The following is a 15,312-nucleotide window of genomic DNA, read 5'->3' on the forward strand; positions in this document are numbered from 1 at the left end:
TATGAAACATTCAAGTTTAATTGTATATCGTTAAATCGTGATATAAAGATACTTGCAGAGTAACCATCTCTCTATGCAACAATTGAAATGTAACATATACAAGAAGCTATGAAACATTCAAGTTTAATTGTATATCGTTAAATCGTGATATAAAGATACTTGCAGAGTAACCATCTCTCTATGCAACAATTGAAATGTAAGGCATACCAGAAGCTATGAAACATTCAAGTTTAATTGTATATCGTTAAATCGTGATATAAAGATACTTGCAGAGTAACCATCTCTCTATGCAACAATTGAAATGTAACATATACAAGAAGCTATGAAGCATTCAAGTTTAATTGTATATCGTTAAATCGCGATATAAAGATACTTGCAGAGTAACCATCTCTCTATGCAACAATTGAAATGTAAGATATACCAGAAGCTATGAAACATTCAAGTTTAATTGTATATCGTTAAATCGTGATATAAAGATACTTGCAGAGTAACCATCTCTCTATGCAACAATTGAAATGTAAGGCATACCAGAAGCTATGAAACATTCAAGTTTAATTGTATATCGTTAAATCGTGATATAAAGATACTTGCACATTAACCATCTCTCTATGCAACAATTGAAATGTAAGGCATACCAGAAGCTATGAAACATTCAAGTTTAATTGTATATCGTTAAATCGCGATATAAAGATACTTGCAGATTAACCATATCTTTAAGCAACAATTGAAATGTAAGGCATACCAGAAGCTATGAAACATTCAAGTTTAATTGTATATCGTTAAATCGTGATATAAAGATACTTGCAGAGTTACCATCTCTCTATGCAACAATTGAAATGTAAGGCATACCAGAAGCTATGAAATATTCAAGTGTAACTGTATATCGTTAAATCGCGATATAAAGATACTTGCAGATTAACCATCTCTCTATGCAACAACTGAAACATAATATATACCAAAAGCTATGACTTCAACTCCTAAAAATCAAGAATACCGAGTAAAGTGAATTAGCAATAAATTTATTGGCAGACTATTCACTTCATCAGATTCAATCGAAGTTCTATTGCCACTCGGCGATGACCCTGCACGGCAAACATACTAATGAATGAAGAATCGCGTGAAGAAAATTTCTCGAAATCAAGCATTCCGTGCCAGATTCCATCGGAGTGACGAGTAGCGATATGGGTCAGGACGAACGTATCCGAAGCACCGTCGAGATTCCTGACCACTCGTGAAAACTTGAAAATCGAGGGAAACTTAGACAAGCGTGACATGTTTGGAGCGTCATCCCGATAAAAGGCGCGCGTCAAAGAACGAGAAGAGAAGGGACAAAGAAATCACGTCGCGGACGAAATCAATTCGAGTGCCGTGAAAGAATCGTCGAGTGAGCTTGAGCTGATCGAGCCAGCAATCCGGAAATATTCGTGTCACATCTGTACCGGATACATCACTTTTCTTAGGCCACGCTCGAGCGCAGCACGAAAACGAGTTCATCGTCAGCCACACGTGCCTTTTCAATGATTCTCCGCCACTCTGAATCGCGATTATTCTTGCGAATTATTTTTTCAATATCGTTTTCATATATCTTCGCTTACAGATATATCACAATATAGGGATTTAGCGATATAAGGATCCAACAAGATTGTGATCTAGGGATATTACAACCTGGATGATTGATGCATAAAGATATCAAGATCTAGGGATATTGTAAAAGATGTTGAAAACTATGAATATTAGGAACTAAAGGAATGTTGGCGACTGTAATATAGGGGAATCTAGTTATACAGATCTAGGGGTATTGAAATATAGGGATTTTGAGATATAGGGATAATTCGATCTAGGAATGTTTGAGTCTAGGGATGTTTCAATCTAGGGATAATTCGATCTAGGGATATTTGAGTCTAGGGACATTTGAATTTAGGGATAGTTCGACGTAGGGATATTTCAGTCTAGGGATAATTCGATCTAGGGATATTTGAGAATAGGGACAATTCGATCTAGGGATATTTGGATCTAGGGGTAATTCGATCTGGGGATATTTGGATCTATGGATAATTCGATCTGGGGATATTTGGATCTAGGGATAATTCGATCTGGGGGTATTTGGATCTAGGGATAATTCGGTCTAGGAATATTTAAGTCTAGAAATATTTGAGCCTAGGGATATTTTCCTCGAAAGATATTGAAGGTTTCAAATATTAGAATCTAGGGATATTGGAATTCAAAAACATTAGAATCTAGGTATATTCAAATGCTAGGAATATTGCAATACCGAAGTATTATAATCTAGGGACATTCCTAAATAAGCATCTAGAAACATTTTGTTCTAGAAAGAGTATGGTCTGGGGATATTTTGATGTATTATTATGGTCTAGAGATACTAACCTTGGAATTTAAGTATCTAGTGATATTGGAGTCTATGGTTGTTAGTTACCTAAATTATAGAACCTAAAATTACACCGGATATAAGGATCTAGAAATACAATCGTCCTAGAGATTTAGGAGGACCTAGGGATATGCTCCCGAAGAAACGTCTCTTTTATACGCAATATAGATAGATCTATACGGTGATAAGAAGGAACGACTGAACCACTTCAAGAGCAGAATTCGTATCGCATTATATTAGAACCGTATTGCATTATCGAGAGAAGATAGTACGAAATTTCGTACGTTATCGAACGATAAAATATACTCCAAATAGACCTTGTGCTTCAGATATTTAGTGTCTGAGATTATATTATATTAGATGAAATAATGGTAGCGAACATATTAAAATTAAAAATCTTTTGCCAGTGGATAAAAATTTGATTCGTTTAGAGCAGTTGATAATTAAGTAGACTATATCGTACTGTTACTAGATAATTTATATAGAACAACGAGACAGTCTCTGCTATCCTCTAATTGAAATCGAAATGGCTTTTAAAGCATCTTACGATTAGCTTCCTAATTACGAGCGACGGTAAGGAACTTATCGAGCCTGACAATGATGTTCTGGCGTAATTACATACCATGCGAACATTGCTTTGGGAGCACGATAACTACCTACTTTGACGCTTGATGTCTTTTTTCTCTCATAAAATTCAAGCTGATTCTATTAGGATAAGGAATTAATTAAGCGATTTCATTCGTAAGGAGTAGTGTACATGGGTAGCTATTAAATAGGACGCACATGGTGCGTCGGTAATTGTATTAGACAATACGAGACCCACACGGTGCGTCGTCGTATGATATACGTAATGTGTAATATCGGTATAGAGGGTGAATCGTCAAGTTTCAAACGCAAAAAAATCAAATTTATTGCGCGAATAACAGCCAAGAAAGTGAAAGAAAGCGGAAAAAACGTAAGTAGCATTACATAAATTTTCCCAAAGGAAATCCAAGTTTCTGGCAATCGTTCCGCGATCAACAGTTGCTCCATTTATTACATAAAGACAGCTCTACATCTGCCCTTTCAGCGACCGATATCTCGCCGCGTTAGGGGGCGATTAATTTCCCGGTTGCCGAAAAATAAATCACGACCGTTTTAAAAGCGCCCCCAACGCCGCCGTGCACGCCGCAACATCCAAAATATTTATAGAAAACGTGGTCGGTCGGCTGGAAAGAAACGCATCGCGGCCCAAACTTTTCATTCATCCTTTCGTCGACACCAATGTAAAAGCTTATTCTTTAATTGTTTTCATTCATCAACGCGATTCTTTCTAATTCGAATCATACGTGATGCTCATAATCGTCCTTTTATTTGTCTCCAACATTAATGAAAATAATAGAAACGTATTATCTTAAACAATATTCCAACGTAGACCTTGTTATTTTGCCTCGCTTTATATCACCGCACGGTATATTGCACGTTACATCGTCAGTACATTAAATTTTCAACGTGCTATATCGTCATGACGTTATATCATCAATACATTACATCAGTGACACGTTAAATCACCATCGCGTTATATGGCCGAAACGTTAAATAACCAGTGTGTTATATCGCCGGCATGTTATATTGCCAGTGTAGTATATCGTTGATGTGTTACATTGTCAAAATATTCATTTCTCTTGTTATATCACCAAGACAATCATCAGCGCGTTATATCGCCGAGGTGTTAAATTACCATGCGTTGAATGTTCAAAGCATTAAATTTCCAGTATGTTATATTGCCAAAGTGTTAAATCTTCAATATGTTGTATGAGAAGAATGTTAAGTCATCATCTCGTTATATTGCCGAAACGTTAAATAGCCATTGGTTATATCGCCGTCGTACTATATTGCCAGTGTATTATATCGGTGATGTGTTACATCCTCAAAATATTCAATTCTCTCGTTGTATCACCAAGACGTTAAATCATCACCTCGTTATATTGCCGAAACGTTAAATAGCCAGTGTTAAATCGCCGTCGTATTATATTGCCAGTGTATTATATCGTTGATGTGTTACATCCTCGAAATATTCAATTCTCTCGTTATATCACCAAGACGTTAAATCATCACCTCGTTATATTGCCGAAATGTTAAATTACATCGCATTATATCGCACTTTGTATTTCCAGTGTATTGCATCACCATACATTAATTCGCCATGTGTTGTATAACGACGTCGTTAAAACAGCATCACGTTATATTGCCAAGCGTTATAAAGTGTAATATAATAACCCAGTTGTGTCCAAGAAATAATCAAATAAGGAATCCCGCGATAGAGATAAATAAATCAGGCATTCGGTTGATGAAGAGGGTAGACAGTTTCCTAGTCGATCTACCAACCACTGTGAAAAGCGATAACAGCCAATAATTTCCGACGATTCCATTTCCAGACTTCTAAGCACAGTCCGCGAATTAATCTCAACGAGCAGCATCGATTAATCAGCCGATTCTCCGGGTCGGAAGATAAATTACTCCTCTTTTCAAGTGTCCTCCTCCTCTCGGCTTTCACGCTGTCTTCTCGCGCGCTGTTACTCCTTTTTCAAATCGACCTTCTCCGAGAAAACTCGACCAGAACGAAAGCTCTTTCAGAGATCTTGAAAATCGTTCCTGTCTCTACACGATCGCTGCGATACTTTGAAAATTCAAGAAGATGGAAAGGAGGACGAATATGCAGAAGAAGAAGGAATCAGCACGAGAACACCTACATAAATATCTCGTTGTTTCCTTGATCCTAAACGGTATTCTATAAAATATCGACTGTCTTCGAGTGAAGAAGGATCAACCTCTAGCTATGTAGGTCGCAACGTCACCGTACTTGTACGGGATTATGCTTCGTACCTTTTGCCTTTAGGAGATGTTCCTTCTGCACGTACGCCAGCTTGTTCCTTCATTCTTGGAAACGTTCGTCATTGCACCGAACAATTAAATTGTTTTACTCCACGCAATACGTCTATTTAGTGAAGGCAATTTAACACTCAGCGATATAACACGTTGACATTAGAACACGCGGAAACCATATAACGTGTAGTAATTATATTCGGTTGCATTAATCTGGTTTGGAGTAGTGTTACGTTAAAAGCTTCTTGTTCTCCAATAATTTTCCAGTATATTCATTTTGAAATTTATATTCGAATATTATCAAAGTTAATTTAACTTAAAAAGAAAGTAGAATTCAACTTTAAATTCAACTTACATAAAAAGGACTATCTAGTACCATTACGTAGACACATATCGTTGCACAAAAGTTCTTTTATCTTAACTTAGTATACAGAATCCCCTGTAAAATCGCCATTTTATTGTCACCGTGTTTTCTCGTAGTGATATTTCGCGTCACAATTTTAGCCTGACCCACGTTTCCGGGACATTGGACAGGCTGTCGTAACCAGTCTTATTGTACTTTTAATTTATTTGCAGCCTAATAAAAATATCTTTCCCTCCGACGCAATACTTCTTGCCTATAATTATAACCGTTAGTCTACAACTTTCTTTATTTCTTCGAAAAAAACAAACAAATTCCGATCGGACAGCTACCGAGAAATAACGATAATAACGATAAAACAAACAAAACGGAAATAGACTCGCGTAGTAGTATGCATCGCAGCAAGTCAGACGAGGACAAGCTGAAACGCGGGACTGCGTGCACACTATACGAGAAACTACGGTTAAGTTGTCTCGAAGAATACTTTCGGATGGAATCCAGGCCAGAAAAAAGCTTGAATCGCGTGTCATTCGTTTTTTCTTACCGTTTTCAAGCTGTCCGGAAGATTTCGCACGATTAACATGGTAATACTTTTTGCTCTCTGACCATGGAATCTCTTTCATCTCGCTTTCGTTTGGTCTACATAGATCTCCGTAATGTGTACATGCAAGCGTGCTATATTAAAATAATAACTAACTGTTAACTATACTTTCGTGTAGAATCTGTATTGTCAACAAAATTAAAGAACGATATCAATAGTGGTTTTGAAACTTGATACTAATCGAACAAGATAGATGTATTAGCTGTATCGGAAAACATTATGGCGATTAGATTTCGATTACGGTAGGTACTTTCGATACGTAAAGTATCAATGTATTTCACCAGCGGTGTCGAATCGAAATGGAAATAAATACGACAGAAAATTTCATTCTTTATACCCTGGAAATGTAAACAGTACTGATTAATCGTTTTAAAACATTCCAGATCAATTCGAGATCACTCGAGACTAACTGCCATCGAAATATTAGTTTTGCAAATGTTTATGGTAATTGTTTGAAATCGATTCGAGTATAGCTCGAGATCGAATTACCATTAAAATCTTCAAGTCATAATTCATTTTAAAACATTCGAAATAGATTCAAGTATCATTCGATTGCTATCGAAATTTTAACCTTGAAAATTGGCGCAATTGAAGTTTTTTTAAAAAGTTCTGAATCGATTCGAGTATCGTTCGAGTCTACTATCGAACTTTCAACGTAGCGAATCTTCAAAATATCAACTGTTTCAAAAACTTTTACGACGAAAACCTTTCAAAAAATCTGTACATACGCTGACATTCAAAAAACAAAAAGATATGAAAAGAAATATGATCTCGCGTACATTTTAACATCCGATGCGCCTGACGCGGTATCGAGAATCGAGTCGCAATAAGACGCCCGTGAGAAAACACGCGTACATCGTGACCGTTACTCACAGCTTTGTAAGGTTGACGGTGGATGGAAGTGCGGTGACATCGAAAGGTTCCAGGATAGACAGGAAGCCAGCACCGCGACAGGTGAGCTCCCGTCCATCGGCAGTGACATTGCAGGTTTCCAAGAGAGCCGGTCCGTTCAAGGATCCTGGCTGCTCCTCGGCAGAGCAAATCCGGCAGAGGAACATTGTCAGAATGACAGCAGCAGCGGTGCCGCGACAGGACTGCGTGCACATGCCGGCCACCTTGGTAGCTTTTCTTCCTTCCGCCGGAGTCGCCGCGCCCAGGACACGTTTTACCTTCACCGCATTATATTTGTCAATCGCGTGTCTCCTCGATGAGCGAGAAAACGTGTACACAACACGGCATAGAAAGAACGCGGCGTGTTAGAGCTTACGAAGCTCGCGAATCAGGCAACGCGCGCGCACTTTGCCCCCCTTCGATTCGTTTCTACCGATAGATCCACGCGCTACAAGCTACGGTTACCGACTGACACTGCTCGTCTACGTGCGTAACCGCACTGGTTCGCCCTCTCGCTCGCACCCCTTCCCCCACCACCGCGCAATTACCGCCTCGAGCCAATCAACTTTCTCCGCGGAACATTGCCGATACCATCTGTAATAGACTCTCGCGATGATCGGCACTTCGCGACCGTGTTCGCCCGTATATAGAAATTCGGTTCATTTTGTGTTTTCATTTTTGACCATGATGATTAAGTGCTTTTTTGACAGTGTCCGTTTAAACCGCTTGATGGAAAAGGTAAAGTTTGCCAGCTTATTTTTTTATGAAAGCAATTTTGGTTTTGAATCGGTTGTAAGATGTATATGTAGCGTAAGTAATCGAAACCCTACTTTTTAATTTGTATTATTCACTTGCTCTTGACATTTCATACCATGTCAATTACTTATACAAATTCGAGATAGATCAGTTTTTACTTATAGAGGGTTATTTCTACATTATAGCTAAACATGTACAACAAAATTTTTAGGACCCTATATCTTTTTAGAATTTGTTTTTTATTATTCTATTATATTGAACAATCATTCCGTAATGATCAACATGCTAATGGTACAAGTTTTGATGTTCTGACATTTAAATTTTATATAAATAGTATAGTACGCCCTCTCTAGGCTATGTACTAAAACATTCAAAAATAGCAACCGGTAACTTCACATTTTCGACACTATCGTTAATATAGAACACAGTGAAGTTTTTATCCAAAGCTAATTGAATCGTAATTAAAATTGAACAATGTATCAAAAATTATTTAAAGACACGGCTTAGGCATTCCATTAGTAAGGATGTCGGGTGTAATCCATGATTTGGATAGTTTCAGATCCCTAGAGTACCCGGCATATCGAACCACCCAAATACCCCCAATATTCATATACGCAACGCTGAGTTAATGAATATATTTATTTTTTATTTTCATGATTATATTACCACATGTGTTAAATTGTAAGAGGAAGGAAATTGCGACAACTATGTGATTCATTTACAAATGATCATTATACAAAATATGCAGCCAGTTGGGCCATCTTATCTTTTGGAGGACGTGGTTTACCCCGACTGCGACCTTTAGCATGGCCACGACCACGAGTCGTAACCGGTTTCGAAGCGACGGCACGATGCTTCTCTACAAGAGGCATAAAAGCTGGCGTGCAAAAAACGCAGCCAGTCATTTCCGTAGCTTCGTTAGGTAGTTTACTTTTTTCCTGCAATGGAGAGAAAATTGCGTTATTATACATCCAAATTTATCATCCAAGTTATATTTAAATCCTTATTAAGTTTTAAATCAACTTCCAAATTAGGGATAAATTTATAGGGGTATAAGTTGTTTAATGAACGAAACTTAAATCATCTGTAGCGAGACCATGTAGCTACCAGGGAAGAGGTAATTGGTCATGCCAGAGTTAATGAAGTCACTTGAGTACGAATAATTTTCCCTGTTAATGAGACACCTTAGATTTACTACTTTACCTGTTTATATTCTACGGTTACTAATTGAGCTCCACAGTCGCAGACATCTGTATCGACTGTTACCTTGTGGGCATTTTCGAATAAATGAATAATAACATCACAGCGATTGCATCCAAGTTTCCATTTGGGTGCAGCCGAAGGATCAAGTACAAGTATCCCCGTGTCACATTCGAGGCAACTAGATATACCATTGGAATTCATACCGTGAGGACACGTTGGGTGTGTGCATGAATTGCAACCACTTGTTCCTTTTTTCATATCCCTGATATGTACAATGCATTCATCAGTTTCAATTAAACATTATGGGTTTTGAAGATTTTTTTATATAAAGACAATTACCTAAATGGTGGATTGTTATAACAGTATGGACAGAATGTGTAGCTTTTCCCTCGTGCTCCAGTGGACCATGAGAGCAATTCGAAATCGTCTAATGGACATTTCAATTCTTTATAAATTCGAATGTTACCATTTTGTGGAAGGTTATACGTTTCGTTGCAATGAGCACAATGCATCCTTGACGGTTTTGTTTGTATGTATTTCATATAACGTCGGCATTTCCCACACCTAAATATTAAACATTATGGTTTATAGATTATATGATTTATGTACTCGTTGCATACAAATGTATCTTATTACCTGGAGTGTGCTTTTCCTGATGCAGAAAGAGGAGAAAAGGAAACTTCAAACAACTGATCCATTGCTTCTATACTTTTCACAAAATAATGGAATTTTTGTTTGAAAATTTCTACAGTGTGCTGCAACACTGCATGAAAATCTGCACGACCCAAAGCTATCAGATTCAACTGTTCTTCTACTGCAGACCTCATTGTAGGTAAAACTAACTCAGGATCTATCTGATATTAATAAAAAATTAACACATGAATTTATTAGTTACTTCTTAATAAAATCATACTTTCTGATATCCATGAACCAATACAATTCCTAGTGATGTAGGAACTAATTTTCTGCCAGCCGCAACATTAACATAATTCCGCATACATATATTGTTTATATGTACTGGAATAGAGGCATCTGTACCAATCCCATGTTTCTCCATGAGAGATATCAATTCAGCTTCTGTTAAATAATCTGGAGGTTGTGTGTAGCATTCCAATAATTTTGTCTGTAGAATTTGTCAAGAACTAAATGAATACTGTATAACCAAATTGATTACCCACATATCAATAAGAATTTTATTTTTATTACCTCTTGTATATTAACTTTCTCGTTGACTGTAAATCTAGGTAACGTGTCATTACTCCCAAGGGTTTGCCAAGTAAGTATACTGGTATAACCGGGATCTATTAAACTGTGACCATTTGCGGTAAAAGTTTCCATTCCTATTTCAAATTTAACTGTTGTACTCAGGTACTTACAATCAGCAGCTAACTGTAAAGTATAAAACATTTTAATTTTTCAACATTGGAAAAACATTACATTAAATCGGCGATATTTACTGTAGCAATAAAATGTCGTGTTATGTAATCGTACAATCTCCACGAATCTCCATCAAGTTCGCTACGTGTAGCATGTTTCATTGGAGTAATAGGAGGATGGTCTCCAGCATTATGTCCTTTCTTTGGTCTATTGATGCCAGTCATCAGTATTTTACGAACTTGATCTCCCCAATCGGGATTGTTTTGTTGTTGTTTTAATGCCGCACTAAATATAAATATTTGTATATTTACCTGAATTAAAGTGTGAACAAAATTAACACTTCATTCGACTTACGGTAAATCGAAATTTTCTGGGTATAATGTTGTTTCAGTTCGAGGATAACTTATATATCCCTGCGTGTACAGACGTTCCGCAATTTGCATAGCATGGTGTGGGCCCATTCCCAAACCTGAACTAGCTACTCTCATCAATTCCACTGTGTTTAAAGCTATAGGTCGCGATTTTGTTTTTTCTGAGCTCTCCACACTTAAAACGCTATATTAAATCCAAAATACAAAACCCAGTAAATTATTATTTATGCATAAATGTATCATTAAGGAATATGTAATACTTACGTTGCCTGATCATATTCTTTAATATGACTTAAAAACATATTTGCTATTTCCTTATCAAATGAACGTACACGACTCCAACTTAAGATAATATCTTGTCCATCAGAAGATTTAACTGTAACCTTGAAGGTATTCACTTTATCCGTTTTTTCTTACTGAATCACGAAAGTATTATACTCTGACATATTTAAAAACATAGTTATTTAAATAATAAAGTATTATACCTGCAGTACCCAGTATGGATCTGGTTTGAATGTTTGAATTTCATCATGCCTTTGTACACAAAATCCTAGTGTTGGTGTTTGACATGGACCATAAGAAATAAGTGATGCATCTAAATCCCCATATTTTCCCTAACAGAAGAAAAATATAAAAGATAAAAGTAAAGTACAGTGAATGGAGCAGAAGTTCTTATGTTACCATGCTTTTACCTGAAAAAACTTTGTCTGAAATCTAGTAAAAGCACAACCAATTCGTAAATCCAATTCTTGTCGAGCATCCACACTCTTTGCTTCATTTTCATTGGGCTTTATTAGGTTTGCTAATGCAGATTTTATATCTTTCTCTGTAATGGCAGAAAATCTTGCCCGCCAAATGTCCTATGATAAATATAAAATTTACAAAATTATTCAAGAAAAAATTATTATCCAATGGTCTTACATTTGGATTTAATCTCCTGTTCATGCCTTGCTGTACTGCATATATGACTTCAAAACAGATATTTTCACCCTCTTTGTCACAATCTAGCCATAATACTAAATAATCGCAATGGGCTCCTTCTTTAGCCAGAAAATATGGGATTTTTAATTTAGGAACTGCTTCTTTCTTTTCAGTTGGGCAGGAAAATAACTCTGCCTTGAACACAACAATAATAACTTATGTTAGATTGTATGTTATCAAATTATTTAATAAATGAAACACATTAATGTTTAAGTAATTATGCATATTTTCCTTACAGGATCAACTTTATCCCAATTATTATACTTTCCAATGAAATCTAATGTCATGACATGACCACAAACTGATGTCATCTTGAAGTTTACGGTCTCAGATCTGAATTGACCAACCCATTCATGCACTGAACAAGATCCATTCAAACCTAAAATTCATTTTTTATTAACAATCGTATCATAAAGTACAAATATTTTCGTAACTTTGAATAAATCAATTACAATACATCGTAATATAAAAACTTTTAAGTTATGAATTATGAATAAAATTAAATCTTATAAGGACTTAACCTACCTTTTCTAGAAGTGCATCGACCATTACTTAAAATATTAGCCAACGAAGCTGCCAGAGACGGCTTTTCAGCTACCATCAAAGCTGTCTTCATTTTTGCAAAATTTGTTTACAATTTTCTTAAGTTTACAAAGAAATCTCAATTTTTGTTATAACCAACCGATAGTATACGTGCAAAGATTCTTCTGTAAGATCGCATACATGTCGTCTCACGCATTTCAAAACATTTTTTGACTTAAGGAATCTTCATCGACACTTACTACCAACTTTATCTTTTAATTCTTTTATTTACGAAACACATTTCTCTCTTTAAATGTTAATTGGACCAAGATCACAAAGATGAGATCAACCATCCATTTTTTGACATGATGTAAACTGAAGTTACCAACTATTTCTATCTCTTTCGCTATTCGCGTATGTTCATTTTGTCCACTCTGTATATCAGAAGTAGAAAACGTGGGGCAATACTGAAATAGTGGGAGTTTACTGAAGTTAGCCAAGGTGCGCAAATTGAGAATGATCTACCGTGGAACGAATAATAAATTGAATTCTGACACATTTCTTCGTAATTTGATGGTATTGCAAAGAGACTAATGATTAGAATCATATACAGTACACTATGACGTTTTTTTAATTATAATTACGTTTGAAATGTCAAAATCGGCTGAAATATATAGCTATATGTAACTGTAGTTTCAATCATTTTAGATTTGTGACTCATCCAACCTGTCAGTTCCGAATAATCATATCGTAGTCCCAATATTATCTCTTTAACCTCACAAAAGTCAATTTTGAAGTACTGAAGTGTACATACTGTCAACATTTTCACGTATATGATACATAGTGTTTGAATAATTCAGGTAACTTTTGCAGTATAAAATTCATAGTATCTTTACTGTACTCAAATAAATATTAATACATTTTTTTAATTTGTATTCCTTCAAGAATTAAATTGGGTAAATAGGTTTGTTGCACTATCTTATTTTGCAACCATGGAGTGGTTATTTGGAAAACGAATTACTCCTGAGGAGATGCTTAGAAAAAATCAAAGAGCTTTGAACAAAGCTATGCGGGATCTTGATAGGGAAAGAATGAGAATGGAACAGCAAGAGAAGAAGATTATCGCAGACATAAAAAAGTTGGCCAAGGATGGGCAAATGGTAATTTAACAAAATTCTAAAAAGTCTCTTGATGTTGTCAACCTCTTGTTATCAATGATTTAATAGGATGCAGTGAAAATCATGGCTAAGGATCTTGTAAGAACTAGACGTTACGTGAAGAAGTTCATGTTAATGAAAGCAAACATTCAAGCAGTTGCTTTGAAAATTCAAACACTGCGTTCTCAAAATACAATGGCTCAAGCTATGAAGGGAGTAACAAGAGCAATGCAGAACATGAACAAGTATGAACCTTGATTTCCTTAAAATTGGAATCAACAAAATTGAAATTTATCATATAACAAAGGTTATTATTGTAACATCACATACTTAAAAATTAATTTTTACAGGCAATTAAATCTCCCTCAAATACAAAAGATATTACAAGAATTCGAAAAACAGTCTGAAATAATGGACATGAAAGAAGAGATTATGAATGATGCTATAGATGATGCGATGGAAGATGAGGCTGATGAAGAGGAAAGGTAATTATATAGTTATTGTTGTAAATATTTTTTGTGGAAATAATTTTATTATTATTCAACACTTTTATCATGTTATTTTACTTGCACAGTGATGCTATTGTGTCACAAGTACTGGACGAGCTAGGTTTGCAACTCACAGACCAACTATCTGGCCTACCCCAAGCATCCGGTTCACTCAGTGTAGCAGGTTCGAAGCAACCAGTTGCAACTGCCGCAGGAAACGATGATGGTGGAAATCTTACAGATGCAGATGCTGATCTGCAGGCTAGGCTCGAAAATTTACGAAGGGAATAAATATATTTAAGTATTTATAACTGAGATATGTATAAAGATATAAAAACAAATGTTACTTTTGTAAGCATAAGTTTATATGCTCTATAGCTTTAGATCGAGATATGAATGTTTTATTACAGCGCTTGTTCACTGATTCATTTGTTCAGAGAATTTATCTGAAACGTGGAAGAATGTTGTTTTTGTAATTACTTAAGATAATGTTGACTGTCATCTTATTCATACATGGATAGCGCTCGAATTTCTATAAGAATCCTTCTATTTATCTAATTAAAAATGGTTATATTAAGTACTTGAAGTTATGGACAACAGATATACTGAAACATTGCGAAAATAATTGATAAGATTTGTTATAAGTGGAAATACTACTTAAATGATGAAATGAAGTTTTCAGTAGTATTAACATGGCAGTCAACATGGTAAATATTTTTCGTGAAATCATGAAATGTTATATAAAAAGGATAGAAACCTTAATTGCTTATTGAGCGATTGTTATCTTTTTTATAAAAATCAACAACAACTTTGTAGTAACAGAAAAAGAAGTTTCTGTGCATATTTTCTTGCACAAAGCAATTTGTAAAGTCAAATTACACTTGAAATACCTATTGAGTATACTGTACTAAATACTTAATTAATGTATTTTGATAAATATATGTACATAGTTTTACTTGAAAATTTATAGTTTACATACATGTACATATATGCTTTTATTTTTTTAGCACATATTGTACATTTACTGTAAAAGTATATAAAAAACAATTTAATAATTTTTGTACAAAAATAATTGAATGATATAATGTTTCATGCATGAAAATACAATATGATTAAGTTTCCTCTTTGCACTTGCTGAAATTAAATTTTCCAGTGCTCGTAAATAATACTTGTTTTCAAGAAATATGCGACGATAAAATTTATATGCAGCTTTATAATTCAGGCACAATTAATAAACGAATTAAACAGTAACAGGATTGTTGATTATCATGCCATGAGATAAGACTTAAATCCAAGTAAAATTTATATATATACTGTAAATTGTATTAATAATCTTGATAACGACTGTTCTGA

General features: G+C 35.3%; 3 protein-coding genes across 13 annotated transcripts in view; 1 reads left to right on the top strand and 2 right to left on the bottom strand.

Moving 5' to 3' along the window:
• The window catches only part of rk (G-protein coupled receptor rickets), a 41,998-nt gene extending 34,394 nt beyond the window's left edge, over positions 1 to 7,604 (bottom strand). For all 8 annotated transcript variants that reach the window (XR_013041563.1, XR_013041562.1, XM_012287072.2 and 5 more), the window contains exon 1: positions 7,087 to 7,604. Coding sequence is in view for 6 of the 8 variants with exons in the window: in XM_012287072.2 (XP_012142462.1) it covers positions 7,087 to 7,319 (233 nt within the window). In the remaining 2 variants the exon portion in view is untranslated. The remainder of the gene's footprint in view (positions 1 to 7,086) is intronic.
• Positions 7,605 to 7,721: 117 nt separating this feature from the next.
• Positions 7,722 to 15,210, top strand: Vps2 (vacuolar protein sorting 2). 4 transcript variants are annotated; one of them, XM_076542372.1, is made up of 6 exons: positions 7,722 to 7,842; positions 13,023 to 13,174; positions 13,260 to 13,474; positions 13,541 to 13,716; positions 13,822 to 13,956; positions 14,046 to 15,210. In XM_076542372.1, exons 3-6 carry the CDS (start codon positions 13,307 to 13,309, stop codon positions 14,248 to 14,250), a joined length of 684 nt encoding a protein of 227 aa, XP_076398487.1. In that variant the 5' UTR covers positions 7,722 to 7,842; positions 13,023 to 13,174; positions 13,260 to 13,306; the 3' UTR covers positions 14,251 to 15,210. The 4 variants fall into 4 exon arrangements, with proteins under 4 accessions (XP_076398487.1, XP_012142456.1, XP_076384984.1 ...); XM_012287066.2 differs by lacking the exon at positions 7,722 to 7,842 and adding an exon at positions 12,757 to 12,890; XM_076528869.1 differs by lacking the exons at positions 7,722 to 7,842; positions 13,023 to 13,174 and adding an exon at positions 12,757 to 12,890.
• Positions 8,481 to 12,682, bottom strand: Top3beta (DNA topoisomerase 3-beta). The gene is made up of 14 exons (XM_003704075.3): positions 12,318 to 12,682; positions 12,029 to 12,171; positions 11,733 to 11,927; positions 11,504 to 11,671; positions 11,297 to 11,425; positions 11,076 to 11,194; positions 10,795 to 10,995; positions 10,521 to 10,725; positions 10,270 to 10,452; positions 9,977 to 10,186; positions 9,700 to 9,917; positions 9,403 to 9,627; positions 9,064 to 9,325; positions 8,481 to 8,798 (listed from the first exon to the last, which is right to left on the bottom strand). The coding sequence occupies exons 1-14, from the start codon at positions 12,406 to 12,408 to the stop codon at positions 8,592 to 8,594; spliced, it is 2,556 nt and encodes an 851-aa protein (XP_003704123.1). The 5' UTR covers positions 12,409 to 12,682; the 3' UTR covers positions 8,481 to 8,591.
• Positions 15,211 to 15,312: the final 102 nt, after the last annotated feature.

This window comes from Megachile rotundata, chromosome 1 (assembly GCF_050947335.1).
Source record: "Megachile rotundata isolate GNS110a chromosome 1, iyMegRotu1, whole genome shotgun sequence".
In the NCBI taxonomy this organism is placed as follows: domain Eukaryota; kingdom Metazoa; phylum Arthropoda; class Insecta; order Hymenoptera; family Megachilidae; genus Megachile; species Megachile rotundata.

Bases quoted from the DNA above. Each gene is read 5' to 3' on its own strand.
- Top3beta (XM_003704075.3), bottom strand. From the start codon at position 12,408: ATGAAGACAGCTTTGATGGTAGCTGAAAAGCCGTCTCTGGCAGCTTCG. The intron at 12,172-12,317 runs GTAGGTTAAGTC...AATGAATTTTAG, and splicing joins TCGATGCACTTCTAGAAAAG to GTTTGAATGGATCTTGTTCA. The intron at 9,326-9,402 runs GTAATTGTCTTT...TGTACATATCAG, and splicing joins TATAACAATCCACCATTTAG to GGATATGAAAAAAGGAACAA.
- Vps2 (XM_076542372.1), top strand. From the start codon at position 13,307: ATGGAGTGGTTATTTGGAAAACGAATTACTCCTGAGGAGATGCTTAGA. The intron at 13,475-13,540 runs GTAATTTAACAA...ATGATTTAATAG, and splicing joins TGGCCAAGGATGGGCAAATG to GATGCAGTGAAAATCATGGC. The intron at 13,717-13,821 runs GTATGAACCTTG...TAATTTTTACAG, and splicing joins GCAATGCAGAACATGAACAA to GCAATTAAATCTCCCTCAAA.